General features: G+C 42.2%; 1 protein-coding gene across 3 annotated transcripts in view; it reads right to left on the bottom strand.

Annotated features, from left to right (window-relative positions):
* The window catches only part of zfhx3b (zinc finger homeobox 3b), a 462,160-nt gene that overhangs the window by 190,158 nt on the left and 247,665 nt on the right, over window positions 1-24,337 (bottom strand). For all 3 annotated transcript variants that reach the window (XM_080186784.1, XM_080186783.1, XM_080186785.1), the window contains exon 4: window positions 3,363-3,594. In XM_080186784.1, the coding sequence (XP_080042910.1) occupies window positions 3,363-3,594 (232 nt within the window). The remainder of the gene's footprint in view (window positions 1-3,362; window positions 3,595-24,337) is intronic.

The raw sequence follows: 24,337 nt of genomic DNA, 5'->3' as shown, positions 1-24,337 counted from the left end.
CCAGAAAACCAAGGTGGACCTTCCAACCAGAACCACTTCAACATTTGCCTACCCCCAGACTGCATATGGCAGGCCCGACTCTATCTGCACTTGTTCCCCCCAACCCAGGCAGAAAATGTGCATTTCTGGGTAATTTACAAGGTGAGCTGGGAAATTTCCTGCCTTGAGCTCAGTAGTCAAAATCCATGCCTGATCTGAACTTAGTTGCTGGGACAGAGTCAGATGAGCTTTACCCTACATCCAGCTTAACTGGAGGGCCTGATATTGGCACAGAGTGGGTAACTGAAGGCACACCAATCTCTCGCTATAACTTTCCTCGTATTGATGAGCACAAAAAGCCAACAAATTATAACGTTTTTTTGAAGTTTATTTATTAGTTACAAATAAGGCTGACGTTAACACTGGAATGAAGTTACTGTGAAATTCCCCTATCGCCAAGACGATGGCAAAGTGTGACACAGTATCATCTGGAATGTGAACTAACAAATGGGATGAGTAATGTAGACAAAGCTAAAGCAGGTTGAATAGTTCTGATTGGAGGAGCTGAGCATTAACAAGAGCAGAGGAGCAAATTAATTGTAAGGAAATTTCTCAGCTCAGCTCCAAGGCTGGATTTGAAACAGGAAATAATATTAATATCACGTGATATTACATTAGCCATGGATATCAGACTATATGTAGTATCCTATCAGATGCTGATGTAAATGTCAACACATTTAAAAAATCTGATACTTCAATGTTGTCTATTGTTTCGTAATAAGATAAAATGATATCAGTGTTTATCTAATGCCTTTACATTCAAGCTCTGAGTAGTTCACACAATGACTCATTCTTGAAGTGCAGGAGCTTGCCATATAGATTTCATATGCCTGCAATTCTGCTGAAATGTCAACTTTTCCAGAATCTCCGCAAAATCTTCCAACAGCTGATTCCAACACAAATACCAAAGCAGCTTGCATTAACTGTCATCGTCTACCATGACTAATACTGCGTTGTGAATATGCCGATACAAAATACAATCAAATAAACAATTTCTGGTGTGTGTAAAAGATCCCATGCCACTCTCTGAAGAACAGAAGGGGAATTTTCCAGTACTCTGGCCCACATCTCTCTCTCAAACAACACCGTAGCAAAAGAGAGAATAAGTGGTCGTTTATCTCACTGCTAGTTGTGGTTCCTTCTTGTGTGCAAACTGGCTTCCGCATTTGTCCACATTACAACAGCAACTATATTTGAAAAAGCGCTTTGGGGCAGTCCTAGAACACGAAAGACTCTAAATAGGGCTTTCTTCCCCTCCCATGGAGGGGTGCAGGACAATCAACACTCTGCCTGGCTTTGTAATCTTCATGTGGCTCAGAAGGCTAACATTGCTAAGGCAGTCCAGTTACTTTTCAGATCTATTATTCATATTGTTTTAAAATATATCTATTTCCTAATGAGTAATAGCCGTGCCCTCTCTGAATTGTGGTGAGGTCATCTGCTAAATCCAACTAACTTATCGGGTTGGATTGCTAAGTGGTGCACTTGGAACCAAAACTGTCATGTCATAGCTTTCCACAAGAGGGTTATAAATTTTAAAAAGGTGACTGAATTTCTGCCCAAAGACCACATTATCTGTACTGCAGTCCTCTTAGCAAGTCAAATGAAGTGCCAAGACCAGCATCCAGACTTCAATGGGAAATAAAATTGAGTATGGTGCAGAGGGGGCTTTCAAGTTCGCTATCAGCCCATTTAGCACTGACCAAATTCAACTCAAGAGCCAATACTTCTGGTGCTGGCTCCACAGAGGAACAGTTTTTGCTGGAAGATTTAAGGCATTGTTTCAGTAGGCAAATTTGTGTTGTTGCTGAACAACCATGACTATGAATCAGTTGTCCATGGAGCTATTATGTTTTTCAGATCAATTCCCCCTAACTGAAAGAAGTGTGCGCAAAGGTCAAATGGCAAAAAAAATTCCAAGAGCGAGCACTGTGTGTAGGACTGGAGTCACATGTAGGCCAGAATGGATAGGGTAGACAGGTTGTGTTCCCATAACGACAAGAGAATGGATAGGGTAGACAGGTTGTGTTCCCATAACGACAAGAGTCACCCAGTTGGATTTTGGAACAGTCTGGCAGCTTGCATGTGCCACTATTTTCTGGTGCCAGCTCCAGCAGGGTCACAAATTGGCATTTTGCGTTCCATGAATGCTACCAGCCCTCAAATGATCAGCTTTATTGTGTTCCGTTTCAGAATTTGCGAGAACTATAACCAGCAGGAGATTATTTGCACTTAAATAAATATTGTACTGCCTACTTGTCCAGGCTCCACTCAATCACAGGATCCTACAGTGCAGAAGAGACCCTTCGGCCCATTGAGTCTGGACCAACACATGAAAGGCCCTGACCTGTCCACCTAATCCCACTTGCTAGCAAATGGCCCTTGGAAAATAACCCAAGTTTATCCAATTTCTCTTTATAATTATGCCAATCTCGTCTTTGCACTTTTTCTCCTATTTTCTCTTTGACTAAACCCACCTGAATTAAATACTGCCCTAATGCTGTCACTTGAAACAGGCAAGTCAGCAACTATGCCATGAGACCCAGTCTTTGCTCCAGCTCTACAGGCTGGTTTCTTCTCTGGGTGTTGAAGAGTGCGGGTGAGAGAAGACTACACCCCAAGGTTATAGTCCTGTAACAATTGGAAGAATTCTTGTTTGCAATCTATTTTAATGTTTAAAAAGCACCTTTACAGTTACGCATATTGTATGAGTTCTTTTTATAAAAGGTTGCTAGTACTATATTTTGCTTCTAACTACTTGGGATCCCACCCCAACCAAAGGAATTCATTACACAAAGGGCATGGCAATATTGAACTGGGATCAGTGATGGCTTTACAACAACTTTGCTAAGACTATCCGTTTGCATAATGTAAACATTTATTTCAGGTAAACCACAATGTGCCACTGCCATTATTACTACCGTTGATGCCAGCAACAATTAAGGTAAGACAGGAGTAATAGAATGACACTCAGGGTCCTTTTATGTTTGGTTCAGTTAAGTGGGAAATATCAAATAGTGCAACATTCATCACTTTGCAAGTGGATTTGTTTCAAAAAGATGAGATGATTAGATCAACATTAGTTCCTATTTTTAATGCGTTCTTCATAAAAGAAATAAAATCTACTGCAGTGTTTAAATCGATTTATTCCCTTCAGAATCCACATCAAACATATTCCGCTATCTGAAGTATTTTGATGAATTAACTTGTGTCAAGAAACAATTTTCTTAAATGAGTTTATTAACCTGCAGGCTTTGGCAGGTCAAGGAGAAAGTATTGGACTCGCTTTGCGAGAGCCATGTTAGAAACCAAGGGGTACTTACCAGTCTCAGCAGCTGGACACTTGCGTATGGTGAAGATCTGCCCAAGGTCATCATCATCTTCTGGCAAACCCTTCTGTAGCCGCTGTAATTTGCGCAGGCTCTCACTGCGTTGGTGTTTCATGGAGCGTACGTGCTGAATAAGGTTAAGTTTTGCCTTCGTAGAGTAGTTACACAGTGAACAATGGTAGTAACATGCCTCAGCCTCCACCGTGCTGTCATGTTGTTGCAAGTGCTAAAAACAAAGGAGAAAAAGAATCAATGTTTAACACTACTGACTAAAATATCACTATTTAATTATATGTTTTCCACAAATGTATTTTCCTTCTTTTTATTCAAAAACATTTACCAATTCCGGCTATTTCTTTCCTCAGTTTACTCTCATAAGAGAGGCACTGAGGTGGTATGGACAACACAAATTATTCATCTGACCCATTGGCCCACAAAGAGCTTTACTCGAGCTACACCATACTGAAGTAATGCTGCATCATTTCATGTTTTTGATGTATAAGCAGAAGCTGCCAATTCATAGAATCGTAGAATGGTCACAGCAAAGAAGAGACCACTTGGCTTATCTATCCACTTCTTGGCAAGATCAATTCAGTTAGTCCCACTCCCTGGACCTTTCCTCTGGCCCTGCATTTTATTTTCCCTACAGATGCTATCCAATGTCCTTTATAAGCCAAGATTCAACTCTTCCACCTGAGGATGAACCAGTACATCACACTTTTGTACTCTAGGCCTCTAATCATTCTCTTAACTTCTCCTCCTACTTAGAATGGTTGTGTTTCTCCGTTCCTGCACCATCTTTAGAATTGCACACCTCAATTTACACTGCCAGTTTTTGTTCTTCCTACCAAAATATGTCACTTCCTGCTCCTCTGCATTAAATTTCACCTGTCACATGTCTCCAGCTTATCTATTTCCTCTTGAGTCCGCCCTCACAATTCACCATGCTTCCAACTTTTGCAGCATTTGTAAATTTTGGAATTGTACCCTCTACACCAAAGCCGAAATCATGAATGTCGATCATGGGCTGGAATTTACTGCTCTTTGCTGGGCACGGTTTTGTCAGGTGGTGGGGAGGGGTACGTAAAGCAAGTCAGGTGGCCAACCTGCCACTTTCCCGTCCACCCCCGACCAAGTCAGCATAATACGGAGTGGCCAGTTACTGCCCATGCAAGGCCCTCAATTTGCCTCCACCATCACAATACATTGGTTGGGGCAAGAGTCGACAGGCTGCCTCTTTAGCAGCTTTGGTGAAAGAGTGGGATTACCTCATTTGGGGGCAAACCCCATATGCTCTTACCATCCCCCCCACCCCCTATATCTTCCTGCATGATCTTCATTCCCCCCATCTCCCTAGCATCCCTCACCAGGGTCTCCAGTCATTCCCCACTCCAGACTTACCCTAGTCCACTGGCCATTGCCTCTTAATCATGGCTATTCCTTGCAGCACCCATGACACAGTTCAGGCATTTGCTGGGACTGGAGCTGCCAGACAACCAGAATGACTGGCAGTTCTCAAAGGTGGGAATTCATCCCATTGCGGAATGTCAGTACGTCTGGTCCCCAGCTTGTTAAGGCTGCCTGGAGCATGTTATAGCTGTGAGGCAGCTTCGATTAAAATCGCGCAATTCGGGACCAATTTTTTTTCTGATGGAGGGGATAGTTTGCGGGGGTGGGGGAGGCAGGGAGAGGGAAACAGAGTATACCACCCTCCCTCAAAATTGATGAAAACCGGTGGTCCTGTCTTAGCAATGACCTGTGGGGAACTCCAGTCTGATAAACAACCATTCACCGCTGCCCTCTGCTCCACCTCATAAAACCAACTGGACGGTAAATAAAATAACAATCCACATGCATCAGTTTACTTTCTCTTCCAATGATGGTGCATGTTATCCCGTGGTTCTGGTGCCAAAGCATTTGTTCTCTACTCCAGTGTCTTTCCTGAATGGAGGCAGGGAAATTAACAGCCAGTGAGATGACCAATGGCTAGAACTTTCAAGTTTTCCCAATACATGAGGAAAATGTGAATTGGCTGGACAGTGGTAGGGAGAGGAGGTAATAATAGAACAAGTCAGGAACATTAGAAAACCATACTTCTAGAAGTGGGCAAGGAGACAATTTCAAAAACCTGGGTGGCACAGTGGTTAGTACTGCTGCCTCACAGAACCAGAGACCAGGGTTCAATTCCTGGCTTGGGTCACTGCCTGTATGGAATCTGCATGTTCTCCCCATATCTGTGTGGGTTTCCTCCACGTGCTTCGATTTCCTCCCACCATCCGAAAGACGTGCTGGTTAGGTGCATTGGCCATGTTGAATTCTTTCTCAGTGTATCTGAACAGACACTGGTAAGTGGCGACGAGAGGATTTTCACAGTAACTGCATTGCAGTGTTTTTTATAATTAATTCATGGGACATGGGCCTCACTGGCTGGCCAGCATTTATTGCCCATCCCTAGTTGCTCTTGAATTGAGTGGCTTGCTGGGCCATTTCACAGGGCAGTTGAGAGTCAGCCACATTGCTGTGGATTTGGAGTCACATATAGGCCAGGCCAGGTAAGGACAGCAGATTTCCTTCCCTAAAGGACATTAGTGAACCAGATGGGTTTTTCTGACAATCAACAATGGTTTCACGGTTATCAGTAGATTCTGAATTCCAGCTATGTTTTACTGAATTCAAATTCCACCATCTGCGATGACGGGATTTGAATTGAGTCCCCAGAACATTAGCTGAATTTCTGAATTAATAATCCAGCGATAGACCAATAGGCCATCGCCTTCCCTGACAATGTAAGCCTGCTCTTGACACTAATGAATAAACTTCATCCAACCACCAACACAACTTGGGAATTCAGAAGTACAATGCAAGTGATTTTTAATCAGTTATTTTACTCAGAAAAACCCAATTATGATAAAAGGCCAATTTTCAAGTAAGTGTCAATGTTTAACTACTTGCAATTCTTCAATACCATCCTCTGCTCTGACAAGCCTACACATTACGCTAGTGGATCTGCTATGAATCCTTGAGTTGACCAACAGCGTGAGGATGAGTTACAGCCAGGCCAGTTAGGACTTCATTCCCTGGAGCGTAGAAGAATGAGGGGAGATTTGACAGAGGTCTATAAAATTATGATGGGTATGGATAGCATGAATGCAAGCAGGCTTTTTCCACTGAGGCCAGTGGGAAAAAAAACTAGAGGACATGGGTTAAGGGTGAAGGGGGAAAAGTTTAAAGGAAATATTGTTGGGGGGGGGGGGGTCTTCACGCAGAGAGTGGTGGGAGTGGGGAATGAGCTGCCAGATGAAGTGGTAAATGCGGGCTCACTTTTAACGTTTAAGAAAATCTTGGACAGATATATGGATGAGAGGGGTGTGGAGGGATATGGTCCAAGTGCAGGTCGGTGGGACTAGTCAGAAAAATGGTTCAGCACAGCCAAGAAGGGCCAAAAGGCCTGTTTCAGTGCTGTAGTGTTCTATGGTTCTATGGAGTGAAATCAGGAAACATTTTCTCACACAAAGGATAGTGCTAATCTGGAGCACTATATGCCTCAACTCTTCTGAGTTTAAACTAAATTAAATAAACTGAGGGACAAAGCAAGACGGGCCGCCCTTAAAGGGGAACCACCTAAAACAAAAACAAATCACAAATAAAACTTAAGCCATCAAACCAAAATGTGATTAAGAGGGGCAATAAAGCACCCTGTCCCTGTAGGGCTCAACGTGGATGGGAGATCTCAATGATGCATCCTCAAGATGTGCAAATTCTGAGTCAATTTAAATGGTCAAGACTGAGATTAATCTGTTTATTTGAGGTAAGCATGTTTGAGGCATTGCAAAAAAGATGGAGAAAAGGAATTTAGGTATGCAATATTCATGATCTAACTGAAGGGCAGAAAAGGCTAAGGGAACTGAATGACCCACTTTCCTTCCATGTTCCAATGAATTCTTTGCAGTTCCCCCAAGTGCCTAATGTACAAAGAAGGCCTCAATTTACTTTGATTGTACTCAAGCATCCAGCCACCAATTCAATTTCTTATTTTCACATCCACAGTTTCATCCTTTTGCAACATCCACATTGCTGTAGCCTGAGATAGTCCTTGTAAACATCGAACTGAAGAACACACTTATCTTTTCAGCTCTGTCCTCTCCACTAAACTCAAGGACAATATTTCTCCCTCATTTCCTCTTGAAATTTTTGTCAGTTGTCTATGCGTGGGCTGCTCTTGGAAGTCCAGGAGTGGCCTAGTACTTCATGTCGGTGTGTGTGCTTGATCCTGGACCGGTAGACGGGCGCCGCAACAGCTCAGTGACTAGCACTGCTGGCTGTGCAGACACATGGATTTGGGCCTGTGTCTGTGGGAGTTTGCGCATTCTCCCTGTGGTTGCGTGGGTTTCCTCCGGGCGCTCCGGTTTCCTCCCACACCCCAAAGATGTGCTCTTAGGCTAATCGGTTTTTACCAAATTGACACTATTTCTTCCCTGAATCTGACTGAGTAGGGTTCCATTCGTAGACACGCAGGGTAGAATAGGTGTAGGGTGATGCGGCGGCGCGGGCTCGTTGGGCCGAAGGGCCTGTTTCCCGTGCTGGGTTGTTCTTTGTTCTTTGTATTTCTTAAACAAATCTAAAATTGTGCAGTTGCTATGTTATTTCAGCAGTTTTTTTTATGCTTTAAGAGCTTTCCTTGTGTTGCCCTTAACCATCTTATGTCACTGTGTTGAATGTTCTTGCTTTATCCCAAAAAGCTTCCATCGCTGATGACTGTAGCTGCTGACCAGACTGGCCTTGCACCCCCACAAGTCATAACAAATGCATTCTGTCTTTGATGAATGGTAATGTCACTGGACTGGTAACCCAGAGGCCCAGGCTAATGCTCTGGGGACATAGGTTCAAATCCCATTATAGCAGCTGGTGAAATTTAAATTCAAGTACTAAATCTGGAATATAAAACTAGTCTCAGTAACGGTGGCCATGAAACTATGATCGATTGTTGTAAAAACCCATCTAGCTCTCTAACGTTCTTTAGCGGAAGTTTGCTGCATTTACCTGTTCTGGCCTAATTTTGACTCCAGACTCATAGGAATTGACTCTTAACTGCCCTCTGAGGTGGTCTAGCAAGCCACTTAGTCCAAGGGCAATTAGGAATGGGCAACAAATGCTGGCCCAGCCACTGACATCCACATCCCATAAAATAAAACTTTTGAAAGCCTGTTTTATTTAGCCTGGACCCATTCTCCTTTACCTGTGTGAGCATCCTTCTATAACATGTGGTGTGAAGCTTAATGATCAAATGTTATTCTTACTTTTGACTTTCCATTTATTTACCTTGAATCCTATGACCCTATCTACTAGCTGGGGAGGCGATGGCAATGGCCTAGTGGTATTATCGCTAGATTGTTAATCCAGAACCTCAGTTAATGCTCAGGGGACCTGGGTTCAAATCCCACCCCGGCAGATGGTGGAATTTAAATTCAATAAATATATTTGGAATCATGATGACCACGAAACTATTGTCGATTGTCAAGGGAAAAACCCATCTAATGTCCTTTAGGGAAGGAAATTGGTCATCCTTACCTGGTCTGGCCTACATGTGATCCAGAGCCACAGCAACATGGTTGACTCTCAACTGCCCCTTGAACAGAGGGCTGGGCAATAAATGCTGGCCAGCCAGCAACACCCATGTCCCATGCATGAATTTAAAAAAGTTGCCGCTTCCTCACCTCACCTCATGCCATAATGTGTCTATTGTTCAGCAGCAATATGTCAAATACAGCTTCAGTTCAAGTCCTCCCCATAGGATTTTAATTTGTGTGGCAATACTTTACATATCCAGAAATTCCCAAGTCCCAGCATGTCCATATTCCATTCAACGTTTATGTGGTCAAAATCCCCATTCTCTAAGTATTGCCACTGCTGGATGCCTTCCTCGATTCCCTGTGAAATCTCTAATCAATGTCTGGTGGAAGTCTGCAACAAATTCCCACCAGTAACTTTCCCTGGTTTCCTTTATTTAACTACATCCCAAGTGACTCAGTCTCCTCTGAGGCCTCACTGATGTCATGTCTTTCTTGGACCTTCATGTCGTCCTTTATTTATCCTCCAAGCCTGAGCGGATATCTTTTGCTTCCACACTGTTTACACCCTATTAGTCACTAGCTGGTGCTTTTCCTGCTTATTTATGTATAACTCCTTTCATTCACTCATTCTTTCGCCACTTGTGTATTTTTGAATCTCATTCAAGGGATGCAAGCTCTCCAAGACAACTTGTTTTCAACTGCCCATTTCCAGATACAACTGAGTGGCTTACTAGAGTTTAGCCACAAACTGATGCATCCGATTCGAGCTTGCCTTGCCGCTTGTTGCATGTGGCTTCAATAGCTTTAAGATTCCTCCCTGAAATTATCTTGAAGGGCTGCTGAATTCCTATCTTTGATTCTTCTTTGATCTGAGACACAATATACAGGGAAAACAAGGACAGAAGTCATCGTATTGGAAGGTGGGAGTGGAACTTTGGGTGAGACAAGAAGGTGAGGAAAGGCCACGCCAGCCAGACATAACAACTTTGGACAAAGAAGGCACTGGCAGTGATGTGCAAGTACAAGGATCAAGGAAGAAACCGGTTTTGAAAGCTGCATTAAAACCAGAAGAAGTAGAAGACAGTTCCACCATCATCTGCTAATTACCACCTAACAAAAACCCACGAGTTATTTACCACAAACCACAACTTTCTCTGTACAACGTTAATTCAAAGATTCTCCAGTCATGCAATTTGCAAGATGTAAATTCCAATCTAGGACACATGACAGATTTGACGCAAGTCAGTCCTTTGAAAATGCAGTTTAGCCATTAACAATCCTTGGAACAGTGTGCATCAGACAACATGCTACACAAATAAGCAAGAAATTTAATTTGGATTAACTGAAAATAAACTCTATATTAGTGTACACTGTAAGTACATGGGAATTTCTGCATATTACTACCCCAAGACACAACATCTTACGTCGCAGTGTCCAAGAACCGTAGTAAACAGTTAAAATGAAACAGAACACTATTCTGCAGTAGTTCATTCTCTAACGAGACTTAATTCAGATATTTACCAAAATTTAGTGCAGCAATGTATGTATTTTACACTGCACTTACATTCAAAAATTATAAAGCATTTATTTGATACTTCATTAGGCCTTAAAGGATGTCTTTGAAATACAGGTTATGTAAACCAAAGTGATGGAGTGGTTTGCACTGCTGCCTCACAGCGCCAGGGACACGATTCAATTCTGGCCCAGGGCATTGTCTGCGTGATATTTGCACATCCTTCCTGCGTCTGCATGGCTTTCCTCTGGGTGCTCCAGTTTCCTCCCACAGTCCGAAGAGGTGCAGGTCAGGTGCATTAGCCATGCTAAATTTCCCCTTAATGTCAGAGGGTAAATACTTGGCGTTACGGTCAGTAGGGCTGGCTGGGATTTATGTTTGTGCAGGCTCAATGGCGTCCTTCTACAAGCAGGGGTTCTATGATTAACATTTAATACAGTACAGGGATGAAGATGGAAAGTATATTAGCATTAAGTAAGAACTTTTCAAGGTAATTTTACTGCCTCCTATTTAGTCGTTTACACAATTACAAATCTTTCTACAAACATTCACTCCATGACAAATGCACAGTAGCAGCAGTGTGTACCATCTCCAAGATTCGCTGCAGGAACTCACCAAGGCTCCATAGGCAGCATTTTCTAAACCCATGACCGCTACAATTTATGATGTGGGTATGCCGGCGTTGGACTGGCGTAAACACAGTAAAAAGTCTGACAACACCAGGTTTTAGTCCAACCTATTTATTTGATAAATCATTAATAAATGAGTCTATTATCAAATAAATAGGTTGGACTAAAACCTGGTGTTGTCAGACTTTTTACTGCGCTACCATTTAGACAGATGGGAACCCACGAAATCCCCTCCCACCTGTACACCATCCTGACTTGGAAATGCATCGCCATTCCTTCATTGCCGCTGGGTCAAAATCTTGGAATTCAATCCCTAACAGGACTGTGGGTGTACCTACATTATAGGGACTGTAGCAGTTCAAGAAGACAGCTCACTGTCACCTTCTCAAGGGCAATTAGAGATGGGTAATAAATGCTCATCATGCCAGCGAAGCCCACATCCCTCCAAGGAATTTAAAAAAGTCAATTTCCCCAGTTGGAATGATTTATTGGTAACTGGCAAGATGGGAGATGGGAAGAAATAATGGAGGTTGCTGTTCTGAAAAAGACCACTTATCTGCAGGAACAAAGGGTGAGTTTTCTAGTCACATGCTCCCCAAGACCAGAAAATCCTGCCCGAACTCCACAGAACTCTACACGGTCCAACAAATTTTCTGTCTCACCTACTATGATTCCCATGGCGGGAAATTTTCAGCCAAGGTTTTGGAGGGAAAAGTCTAAATAATATGCAAGGCCATCAGGCTGCCTCGAGGAGGTGAGGAAACGTGTCGCTGGGGTTGAACAACATGGCCGTGGTTCATGGCGGAGGACAGATAGAGATTGCAAACCAATTTGTGTGCTAACTTTTATTGATTTTGAAGGAAACTATTTGGGAACCAGGCGCAGTGTTCATTCATTCCCCAAAATTAGACATGCACATTAGAAATTACACTCCGTGGATCACATGATGCTGTCATTAGATGTAAACACTGTACACAACTTGTATTCTTTCTGTTAATTTTCAGAATTACTCACAGCTGGCGAACAAGCCTGAATATTTTGTAATAAGCTACTCATGGTACAGCAAGCTTTAAGGAATTAAGCATTTCAAGGGCAGCACTTAATTTTATTACAATTCTCTTTAAAGAATTAGTTTAAAAATGTTTCCTTTGATCTTATACATCCATACGCATGTTCATTTCGCTCTTAGCGCAGCATCTCATAAACATGGTGGTTATAGCTTGTTCAAACTCAAGACAAGCTTAAGGCATAGTATCCCTCGAGCTGTGTACAACGAGCTGCGAACAAAATCACAGCAGCATTGAAAAAAAACAAACTAAATTTGTTTGATCTATTTTTATGCAGGTTGGGTTGGGGGTTGGGCGGGGTGGCAGGGTGGAATTTCGTCAAGTGTTTTTTAGCTGGGGCCGAATGTCTAACTGATGTGAGATTTGCATTCAGAAATTGCCATAAAAGGATTGTTCAAAGGAATTCTTTCTATTCAGTCTGACTGGTCTTATGTGTAACTGTTAAGTTATCTGTTCTGCACAACTTTAAAGTTTACTCATTAGTGTCACAAGTAGGCTTACATTAACACCACAATGAAGTTACTGTGAAAGTGACTCTGGTGTCTGTTCTGATACACTGAGGGACAATTTAGCACGGCCAACGCACCTAACCAGGACGCCTTTTCGCACCATGGGAGGAAACCGGAGCACCTGGAGGAAACCCACGCAGACACAGAGAGAACATGCAGACTTTGCACAGACAGTGACCCAAGCCGGGAATCGACCCCGGATCCCTGGTGCTGTGAAGCAGCAGTGTTAACCACTCTCAGTCTGAAAGAAAACAAGCCACAGCAAGAGTGACGCAATCAGCAAAGCACGTCCACTGGCGAAGTGTAAAAGGTACTGAGTGAAGGAGGACACACCCCTTTTTATGATACTAGATGCTGTAAAGCAGGTGGGTTTAAAGGTCTCATTGAAAGGGAGAAAGTAAGTTTCCAAGTTGAGTGGATGGGATGTGGGAGTGAGGGTTCAGACATCAGAGGTTAGGGTTTTGGGAGTAACTCTGAAGTTACAAGTGGCATTTTTCCTTCTAACTTTTTCTGAGTGACTATGAGGATACAACTAGCAGAACCATCTGAAGATTTAAATCATTTCGTTGGATGGTTCCCAGCCCATCACAGTTGTCCAGGGGAGATTAGCACTTCTGGACAGTTGCTAGATAAATCTTTACATGGAAAATCCAAAAGGGATGCTTCAGTGCATCTTTGGGGCAACCCCCAAATGCAACACTGGGCAGCCAGAATGTTAGGGCCATTGTGTACATAAAGACACAAAAATATGGACAGCTATGCAAAACTTCAAGATTGCCTCATTGTACTAGAGATTAGGTATTTTCCTACTGTCTAGTCTTAGTAATGCATAGTTTTTCTATTAATCTACAAGTCAAATCTTACTGCATGAAGATATTTACCACAGGCCTTTTTTTTACAACTAATTCACTTCTTCTGTGCACATAAACACAAAAGAAATATATAAAACACAAGAAAGATTAAAATATCATTAACAAACTTGAGGTCATGGTGCTTCCTCTGTTCAAACAGACATAATTATTATAGCAGTTCCCACTAAATCCCTAATGCAATAGTAATACATTCTTTCTTTATGATTTCCTTAACTGATGTTGCTTTCTTCCTCCAACATCAAATGCTCTCACATGGCTGGGTTTAAATCCGCAGTCACAGTTCTCTTGGAGGAGGACATGGCCTGATCAACTCACTTTCTCGTTTTACAGACACAGACACTACCTAACCTGGATTTCAAGCCAATGGATTCTTGAGCTTTCTTTTCTTGCCATGTTTGATACGTTAATAGCACTGGCAAGAAGATCTCATGAACTATGGAATCAAAGTTCAGTGTTGGCCAGTCGTTTTTGTCATGCCAAGAATGCAAATTTGGGTACGGCTTTGACTCAAGTATCGCTGCAAAATGATAGCAAAATGAATATTTTTAATAACACATTTTCTCAATTTAAAATAAATCTAAATAGTGTACTTTTGTACCAATATAACAAAAGTGCATTATTCTTACCATATTCCTTACCATATTCAAACCAGAATATACATAAAACACAGAAGACCTTGGGGCTTTGCAGACATCTACTGGGACTTAGATCCCAGCAAAGGTTACTTCTCCATTCTATTCAAGTAAAATTTTAATTTGAAGATAGCAAATGTAATTTGTTTGTACGTGCCCCCCCTTCACTAATTATAATGTAATCATCAGGGATCAAAATGTATTAAATTAAACTCGGTGCAAGTGCTTTCCTTAACCCTCTGAGTACTGGCACCTCATTTCTACGCGAAAGCATTCACTGCAATAAGGCATCCATTTTTGTATGTATTCACAGAAGGCCAACCTTCAATTAACTTTAATTTCTGATCTGATTACTTTTCTTCTCATTCCTGCTTTAATATTTTTTACATTATTAAAAGTACTTTCCGTCAGTAATGGGTTTGTTGGAGTATAAGCACAATCTTCACAGGGAGTGCGGCTAAATTTGGCAGTTAAAGACGGGGAGATTTTGTATAAAGAATGAAAGATCAAAGACTTACATTTATATCTTGCCTTTTATGGCCTCAGGATATCCCAGAGCACTTTACAGGCAATGGTATGTTATTGACGGATAATCACTGCTGAAGTGCAGGACACATGGCAGCCAATTTGCACAGAGGAAGATCCCACAAGCAGCAATGTGGTAATCTTGGGGGGGGGGCGCGGTTTTAGGTGTTGGCTGAGCTAAGGGGTGGTAAGGCGACACAGTGGTTAGCACTGCTGCCTCACAGCAACAGGGGCCCAGGTTCGATTCCTAGCTTGGATCACTGTCTGTGCAGCTTTTGCACGTTCTCCGTGTGTCTGCATGGGTTTCCTCCGGGTGCTCCGGTTTCCTCCCACAGTCCGAAAAACATGCTGATTAGGTGCATTTTAGGCCGTGCTAAAACTCTCCCTCCGTGTGTCCGAACAGGCGCCAGAGTGTGGCGACTTGGGGATTTTCACAGTAACTTCATTGCAGTCGGCTTGTGACACAAATAAATAAACTTTTAAAACATTAACTATTTGGCTGCAGCTCACCTGCTTTTCTCAACAACAAAAGATGTGGAATCTTCTGTGTCTGCCTAAGAGGGACCACGGTTTAATGATTCATCTGGAAGGTGGCACTGTCGACAGTGCAACACTCCCTCAGTATTACACTGGTGTGTCGGCCAAGATACCGTGTTTAACTCCTTAGGGTGGGACGTGAACCCACAACCTTTGGATTCTGAGGTGTTAGTGCTATCAACTGATGCTCAAGATCACTTGCCTGTTAAATACCATCACAGTCATATGATCTTAGAGGTGCAGTGTGTTAAAATAACTTCAGAACCCGTGGCTGAACTGTTTTGAATCCATGAAAAAAAAACTGGATGAGTTTTCTTCTCTCCCAAGGTATTTCATGTTACAGTAAGTGTCAATCTTTGAATATCAGCCTCACATACAATATTCACTAGATGACATTAAATAATAAAAACTAAGCTATTTACTTTGGAGGACCACCATTGCAGAGAGAGTGATAAATGAAAAGTACACTCTGTACACTCCAGTAGTTCTAGAATTGGTCTTCAGAGGTTAGTATTCTTTCTAATAGGCTTGCTCCACTGGTGTGCTTGTTGCAGTTCAGAAGCCATGGATAGTCAAAGCAAAAACTACTGACACAGTCCAAAATTGCAGTTGCAGGACCATTCGGATATCATGACAAATAACTGATGCCCCAAAAAACCGGGAGTGTCTCCACTGCACTCTGACATGGCAACTGCAACCGGGAGTGGTCCCACAGGATCAAAGGGCCCCCAGCCGAGTAACATTATTGGTGTATACCGACAATGTAATCACTCTCCACCAGGAGATGTGGCATTTCTGGCTAAGTTCTAACAAACGTTAGTTCCAACGGATCTATTATGAGGGATAACGGGTGAAATTTCCCAGAAATATCTGAGATTATCCTCAGCCAAACCACTTACGAAAGAGGAGGATATGGTAGATCCATTTCCGCCTGTCTGGAATTTTCCATTCCATGGGGCAGGATTCCAGCACTCCACTATGGTTTTGTCCCAAAAATGAAATTTCAGGCTTAATATGTTGTGGTCAATATTGATATCAATAGTGATCCAAATCTCATTTATATTGGAGCTGGAGAAATGGTCTGCTGTGAAAAATCTGAAAGTTTGTGAAATGGAAGGAACGGGCTTTATTCTGGGTTTCCACCTGCGCCCACCTTCCATGAGTTTTACGGTGAGGTGGGCAAGTCCTCAGACAGACCATCTCCCCTTGCCTCAGTTAAGGCACAATAACTGGCCACCTAAGGGCCATTTCCCACCCAGCCTTCATTTTTAGATTGGCGGGAGAATTTCCTAGGGTGAAGGAAGCCCAACAATGATTAGATTTACACCCTGGGGGAGAGGGAGGGGAGGGGAAGTGTGCCGTATTGGGAGACTTCCCAGATCCATGAACGCCACTCCAACACTATGTTCGACGCATGCCAACTCATGTCCCCACCCAATCCCATGGCTCCTCATACTCTCCATGAGAAGCTACATCCCTACACCCCATCTCATGGTTGTTTATAGCCCATCTACTTACTTAATGTCAAATCATGCCAACACAGGCCCCCACTCATCAAAGATTGTCTTGCACCCAAAATGCCAACTCATGCAGTATCCACTACGGGCAGACCTCAGAACCCATGCTGAGATTAAATAAAGTTCTTGAGTCTAACGGTAAATTGTCTATTTTTAATAAAACACAACTCACTACATTAATCCCTTATAATTACAAACATTTGTGTTAATGGACCCACTTCAAACATTCTATAAGCATTTGGAGCTGTCAAATGAGCTGTGAAATGACAGGCACCCCATTGTCATAATGATAGGTTATGAAATCAGTTAGGTAACACTAACCCTGCACTGGTGGCCCTCAAGATTTCTTCAATATTAATAGCAGTCACTCATTTTTTTCAACATTACTGGCAGTTTTTTTCTCTAACATTTAAAGGGCAGGAGACTTAAATGCTTTGATAGCTCCTCTTGACATTTCCCATGCCTTCGATAATTCCAATGAATGTATCTGCTTTTAACGCATGCTATTCTACTTTCAGAAATCCCAAAGGACACTTGATCTCTCTCAAAAGCCCATCTTACCATTACCAAAAGGGCCTTATCTCTCCCAAGGACATGTGATCTCTCCTGGTGTCCTGGGAGGATATTCAAAAGGGCGTTTTACTTCTCCAAAAGGATACCCTACCTTTCCAAAGAACACCACAATGTTTAGACCTTTTCCTAACAAGTCTAATTCACACAAAAGTCATATTTCCCACTCCTTCTTGGTGAGAAACAAATCACTTTAACACATACAGCTGCCCCTGTAAACCACGAGTGTCCAAAGTTTGACCTGCCCTCGGTCATCACTTTTGCGGGTGACTCAAACAGACTTGACAAAGAAACAGTCGCCCCTACCCTCATTCTAGGGCAGTGTTAATGTTGTGATGCAGCAATGTGCCAAGATAACCCAGCACCTTGGTATTTGGCACACTTCCCTGCTCCAATCTCAATAGCTAAACCACTGAGTATACTCCACTCAACTACAGTAATAGATTTATTAATGTGGGGATTAGGATTTACAGATATAAATCAAGTCCTGGCTATTTTATATTTCTGAAATATTAATGCACCACATCATAGAAAATTTCACAAATTGTAAAGTTCTATAGCGCTAGCAGCTTTAATAATTTACCAATTTTTGCTCAAAAGCAAAATTTAACAAATAAAAGATTTGTTTTGCAATTCTATATATTTAACTAAATTACACGTTCTTTTCAGGTATTGATGTAAAGTGATTATTTTGTCATAAAAGATCTTCTGAAATTCTATCAATGTAATTTTATCACCTTATTTTGAGAGCTAAGTGTTACAGGAAGAGTGAAAATTGGACATTAGTAATGTAATTCCACACATTTTCATGTGCTTTTGCTATTATGCTTTGGCAAAAATCGAGAAAATATATGATGAAAGGGAGAAAAATAAAAGCAGTCTGTATTCTCTATTATCTTTCACATATCCTTAAAATGAGTGCATGTTTTCTTTTTGTTGGCGATTTTGCTGCTTTTTCCTACCTCAGTCATGCTAATCTGAAAAAGTGGAGGCCAGTTGATTTACCGTAGGAAAGAGGAAACTATGTTGAACCTGATAATTCGCGTGCTCTTTGTCTAATGACAGATACACAATGATATTAGTGACACTAAATGGTTTTGGCTGTTACTAACATTTTCTTTCCAAATGGCAACAGGCACATTTCATCCCTGTACTCTTTTTGAGTTGATGGATGGCAACGAGTAACTGCAATACGTGCTCCACAACAACAATTTACCTCTATCTTCTTTTTTTTTAATCCTTTATGGGTTTTTAAAATTCATTTATTATTTTATTAGTGTCACAAGTAGGCTTACAGTAATACTGCAATGAAGTTACTGTGAAAATCCTCTAGTCGCCACACTCCGGCACCTGTTCAGGTACACTGAGAGAATTTAGCATGGCCAATGCACCTAACCGGCACATCTTTTGGACTGTGGGAGGAAACTGGAGCACCCGGTGGAAACCCACGCAAGCACAGGAAGATCGTGCAGACTCTGCACAAACAGTGACCCAAGCTGGGAATCGAACCCGGGTCCCTGGCACAGTGAGACAGCAGTGCGGACCACTGTGCCCCTTATGTATACCTATAGGTTGGCACTGCAGGATAGCTTACTGGTAATAGGTTAGTACATCAAGAGATTGCTGATGGATAACTAGAAGAATTGTTTATATGGGATTGTGATATATTTGTCATTACCTCTGGAATCTTAGGCTTTGAAGTTATACAGTGTGAACATTACTGTATGAATCCTTAACACATTTGTGTGAAATTTCTTTAGTCATTAATTTAATGGGTGCATTATCTTGTCTGAAATAGGCTATTGGCTTTGTTAAAATAAGCCAAAAATGGCACAAACGCCACCAGTAAAACAGCAGAAAACACAACTTCAGACAAAAGATATTAAGCAGCCTCCAGTGCATATTCATACTTAAAGCTGACTTGTTTAATGTTCTGCTAAAATTAGCTTTCTGCTTCTGGCAAGCAGGTTAATCATACTTTGTAACTGTATTGGGCATCCAGAAGCAGATCAGTACAATCATTATATTTACCTTTCAGATGACGGGAGCAAAAGTCTTGCAAAGAGTCATTTAAAAAAAAACTATTCAACGTGCTCTCACGATCAAGATGTGTTCAATGCTTCTTACCTAGACTGGACACTAGTTATAAAATTCACCATGCGGATTTACTTTCTTGTGATGGAGGCCTGGACAAATAACCCATATCGGCGTCGGATTTAAAAAAAAAGAATTTTTTTTAACGGGGAAACGTTGTACAGAATTGACAACTTGAGGGGAAGAGAAAATGAAATCAAATAAAAATTATCTGGGTAATTTGCTTTGCAAATTTCTTTATGCAGACAAGTGCTACACTGCTACTTTCATTTTGCTGTTATTTGCCCAGGGAACACAAAAAGATGGCATATATAAATTCATAAAATGCAGATCCGCCCTAGAATTAACCCTCAAGGGTATATGTATGTGCTGATGCTTTCATTAGAATATTCAGTGCTGCGCTGCAGTGTGTGCTCCTGCAGACTGGGGTGTCTGTAATGTCCCTTTTCTGTTGGCCACTCTCTCATATTTATTGCAGAGTGATGTTGTGAGGTTCCAGTGATAACCCGCAATCTGTAAATCTCACACCCCTTGCATGGAGATGTAAAGAATTGCTCAGCTTTCACCTTAGATTGTCCCCAACTGTACATGTTCAACCGACCGTTGATTCAGGCAAGATATTTAGACTGATCGTCTGACGTTTGAAACAGAGCCAAATGCTAATAAGACTAATCCATTAGAAATGAACCATTAAAACTTCTGTCTATAGGTCAAGTGGCTGCATTGTTAAACCACAGAGTGCTGTAGTGCACGGTTATCTGACAGATCTAATATTTTATTCCCTATTGTACTGTCAGTGCCATGCAAAGCTGGAGTCTGAACCGTGTCAATAGGTACCACTGAATCACATGCCGGTCTTTGAGAAAATGTGAAATAAAACTCGAGTGTTTTCTCTAGGGCTAAATACTGTCAATGGTTTTTTATGGTGATAGATTGGTGCATCCACACTGACAACGCACTCAATGATTTCACCATATTCGTCGAAGGCCAGTTCCAAAGGAAGAGCTTGGTTGCCGGCGAACGAAGCTGGGTTTAGACAGAAATAATGAAAAAAAAGGACGATACGGATTTAGCGAGGACACCAGATGAATTAACAGGGTTAATTTTTAAGACTTAATTTTAAAGACAGGCAGCAGTGTAACTACGGAACAGCGTACAAAAATGACTCTGCGATATCAGTTTAATTTCCTTCACTAGGTGGCCGGCACCCTGTATTTGTACAAGTCACTAAAATAAGCCATTAAAATGCATGTCTTCTAAACCAGTTTATAATTGAAGAACTTGTACAACTTGCGTCTAAAACTATAGCAACCAATCTTGATAAAATTTACACATATAATGCAATCCACTAAATTAATATGCTGCAAGATCAAAGCACTATTTCTCATCAGGGTGCATCTTATTATGCCCAGTATCCTTTCGTAATTACAAGTAATTACAAGAGTTCCATACTGGCATCCGTTACGATAATGGGTTTGTATTTATAAGATCCAACTATATTATGTATACAGGGATGCAGTCACACTGACAGCATGCATCATTTTTTTAATGACTCCTGTATCCCTATCATATGTCTGCTATTTTAATTAGGTTCACTTTTCCCACATGTTGAAAACCACCATGATGCCCTCTCCATTGTCAAATATAAAGGTTTTTCCAAGCATTTGTGATATGAAAGCCCATTTAATTGTAAGGTTCCATTTTCCCATCGCTGCTTTCTTTTTGGTGTCAGTTGCTAACACTCTTGCTCTGATGCAGAATGTCTTGAATTCAAGTCCAACCCAAGGGATTTGAGCATGAACTCCTTGTTGACGCATCCGTGCAATATTCATGAGGTGCTCTCACTGTTGGAGATACCAGCCCGAGTTCTCTGCTCTTGCCTGTGGCTGGGATTTTCCAGTCCTGCTGCCATGAACAGAGATTTGGCTGAGTGCCAAATTCTCTGCTCTCACTGACAGCGGTAGCGGTAGCCACCATCTTTCAGAAGAGATATTAAACCAATGCCTTAGTGCCTTCACAGATGGATATAGAAAGGTCCAACTGCACTCTCTGAAGAGGAGCAGGGAAATTATCCCTGATATTCTGGCCAATATCTAGCCCTCGATCAACACTTTAAATAAGGGCCTACTTATTTGTCCCGTTGATTTTTTTGGGGATCTCGTGTGCATCAATTGGTTGCTGTGTTTTACAGCAGCGACTAAATTTCAAGAGTACTGCTTTTGTTAGAAAGTGCTCTGGGACATCCTGAGATTATGAAAGGAGATTATAAATAAAAACTCTTTGTTTACAAGACATTAGGTGTCATGTGCTCCACTGCAAGCACTGGAACATGCTAACCATCGTATGTTATTTACTGTTTGATTTACAGTGGCATATATACATTACTCAGGTGGAGTAGGAGGGAAGGGAACTCAATTTTTAGAGCAGAAATTGGCTTGGGTAGAACAGTAGGGAGAAAGACAGACAGGTCAGACTGGACACAGGATAGTGAGCTGGATGGAATCTGACAAACTGCTATCATCCCTCCAAAGTAGCTGAGTTAACGCTGGAGAAATCCAGGGTGTGGAATTTTAGTTGCAAACTGTATACCCGTCCAATAGTTTACGTGAGGGCTTTCACTACCAACTGTTTATTTCTATTAGTCTTTGACAGTCAACTACATTGACTCTTAACCTTATGAATCCTGGTAGGGAGCCATTAACCCATTGTGCCCTTAGTGAACTCCACATCAGAGGCGACAAATCCAATCCCCATTTCTCAGCCATCACTTCTAACACCTTTCTTCCAAGTGTTTATCTACTTTCATCTTGAATGGACCCAACCAGAACAGCCTTTGTATAAAAATAAGTAACCTCCCCCTTTATGCTTCTAATATGAAACCTAAGTTGTCGGCTCATTTTTTTTCACAGTGTAGACATTGCCGGCCAGGCCATCATTTATTGTCCACTGCTTATTGCCTTTGAGAAGGTGGGGGTGAGCTATCCTCTTGAACTGCTGCAGTCCAAGTGGTGATTACTGATCACTGAATATCACCGAGTAACATCATTACTGATCCGCTGAATAAAGCAAGAGAGAGTATGAGAAGTGCTGCAATTCTTGGTAGGAGATTGTAACCATGAGTGAGGTGGGCAGGAGCCTCAACTTCCATCCTATGCGGCGGAGTTGCTTGACCTCCCTGAAAGTCAAGTTGTAATGCCATTTAATGAGGTGTTTCACAAGACACCTCTGTAGGCGTATGCAGAGCCACAGTGTAGCACCGTGATCAGTAACCAGATAATCCCATTGCCTCGATGACTAAGTTTTCTGGGTTAATCCGAAACAAACTTTAAAAAGTGTAACACTGAAAGGTTTGACCTGTACTGTAAACCAGATTAATGGACAAACCCTCATGTGTTCAGCATGGTTTATAAAGCAGGCTAATATAGGAATTTAGCCCGTATGACAATTCCCAATAATAAGAACAACACATCATACATAAAAAGATGAGCAGCACTGTGGCTAGTACTGCTGTCTCACAGTGCCAGGGACCCGGGTTCAATTCCAGCCTTGAGTTACTGTCTGTGTGGAGTTTCTCCCCGTGCCTGCATGAGTTTCCTGCAGGTGCTCCGGTTTCCTCCCACATTCCAAAGTTGTGCGGGGTAGGTTGATTAGCCATGCTAAATTGACCGTAGTGTCAGGGGGATTAGCAGCATAAATGAGGGAATAGGGCCAGTGTGGGTCGGTACAAACTCAATAGGCCGGATGGCCTCCTTCTGTACTCTAGGGATTCTATAAAGATACAACAGAGAGTGGAATGACTATGAAGGGGTGACAGTTCTCATAAGCGGCGAAAAATGCCTAGGGAATAAAAAATGTTTTTTTTAATTGGAATTGTGTTTGGATCGAGGAATCTCAAACTGTGAAGATAATTGCAGGCATAATTGTACCAAATCACTGCCCCCCCACCTCCCCCCCCACACCTCCCTCCACCCACCCCCATCCCCGCTGCCTCCTCCAAAACAAAGCAGACCTTCTCTCCCAGCCGGCCTCAGCTATAAATTCCATGCATCACCTTTGCTCGCTCACAACTCAGCACTGCGCAGCAGGGGCACAATGTGCAATCAGTTTTATTTCCATATGGACAGGGGTCAAACGTGTAACATCCACCGGTTTGGCGAACGCTTCAACAGGTCCCCGCTGTTCATCGCGGGGCCTCAGGAAATTCCACAGAGGTTGCAGGTGTGAAAGAACAATGCAGCAGGCCGAGCCAAGACACGCTGGACTTTTACGGACTATTCCAAATCAAGCATTGCTGGCTGCCCGCTTCCACATGAGCTTTTCATTAAGGGCCCGAATTCGTTTTTTTTTTCCGCGAAGTTAAACTGATTTATCTTTACAGACTTCTTCAAGTCAGAAATAAAAAAGTGGAAGCAGTGATCTGTTGCCAGACTCATGTAGTGCCTCCAATGGTTAATGGCACAGACAGTTCCACACAGCAGTGCAGAAGCTGCGGTGCACAACGCACTGCACTTTTCTTCTTCTTCCTCAGACCTGACTTACACTGCGCCAAATAGTTGAACCCCTTTTGATGGGGGGGGGCAACCAAGGAGCTGTGTGGTTATATACTGTTCCCAAATCAGACATGCTCTGCACGTCTGCCATTGAGATATTGTCGCACCACGACACTGCACCTTTATTTTGGCTTGGTACAAAAGATCACACACCATGATGGCAAGACCTGCTGCATTGCTGGGTCAATATCCTGCCCACTCTAAGAGGACAAAATACCCTTTCTCAACTTAGACAGATTGCTTTGTGGTGACACTCTTCTTCGTTTCAATTTTGGAATTTTCTCCAAGTTCCCACCTGGTACTCCCCCATTATATTTTGCCTTTCAATGTAACTTCATTGCAGTGTCAATGTAAGCCTAGAACATAGAACACTACAGCACAAAC

Source organism: Carcharhinus amblyrhynchos, chromosome 4 (genome assembly GCF_965287045.1).
Source record: "Carcharhinus amblyrhynchos chromosome 4, sCarAmb.v2.hapA, whole genome shotgun sequence".
Lineage (NCBI taxonomy): Eukaryota > Metazoa > Chordata > Chondrichthyes > Carcharhiniformes > Carcharhinidae > Carcharhinus > Carcharhinus amblyrhynchos.
This window is presented reverse-complemented; position numbering and strand designations above follow the sequence as displayed.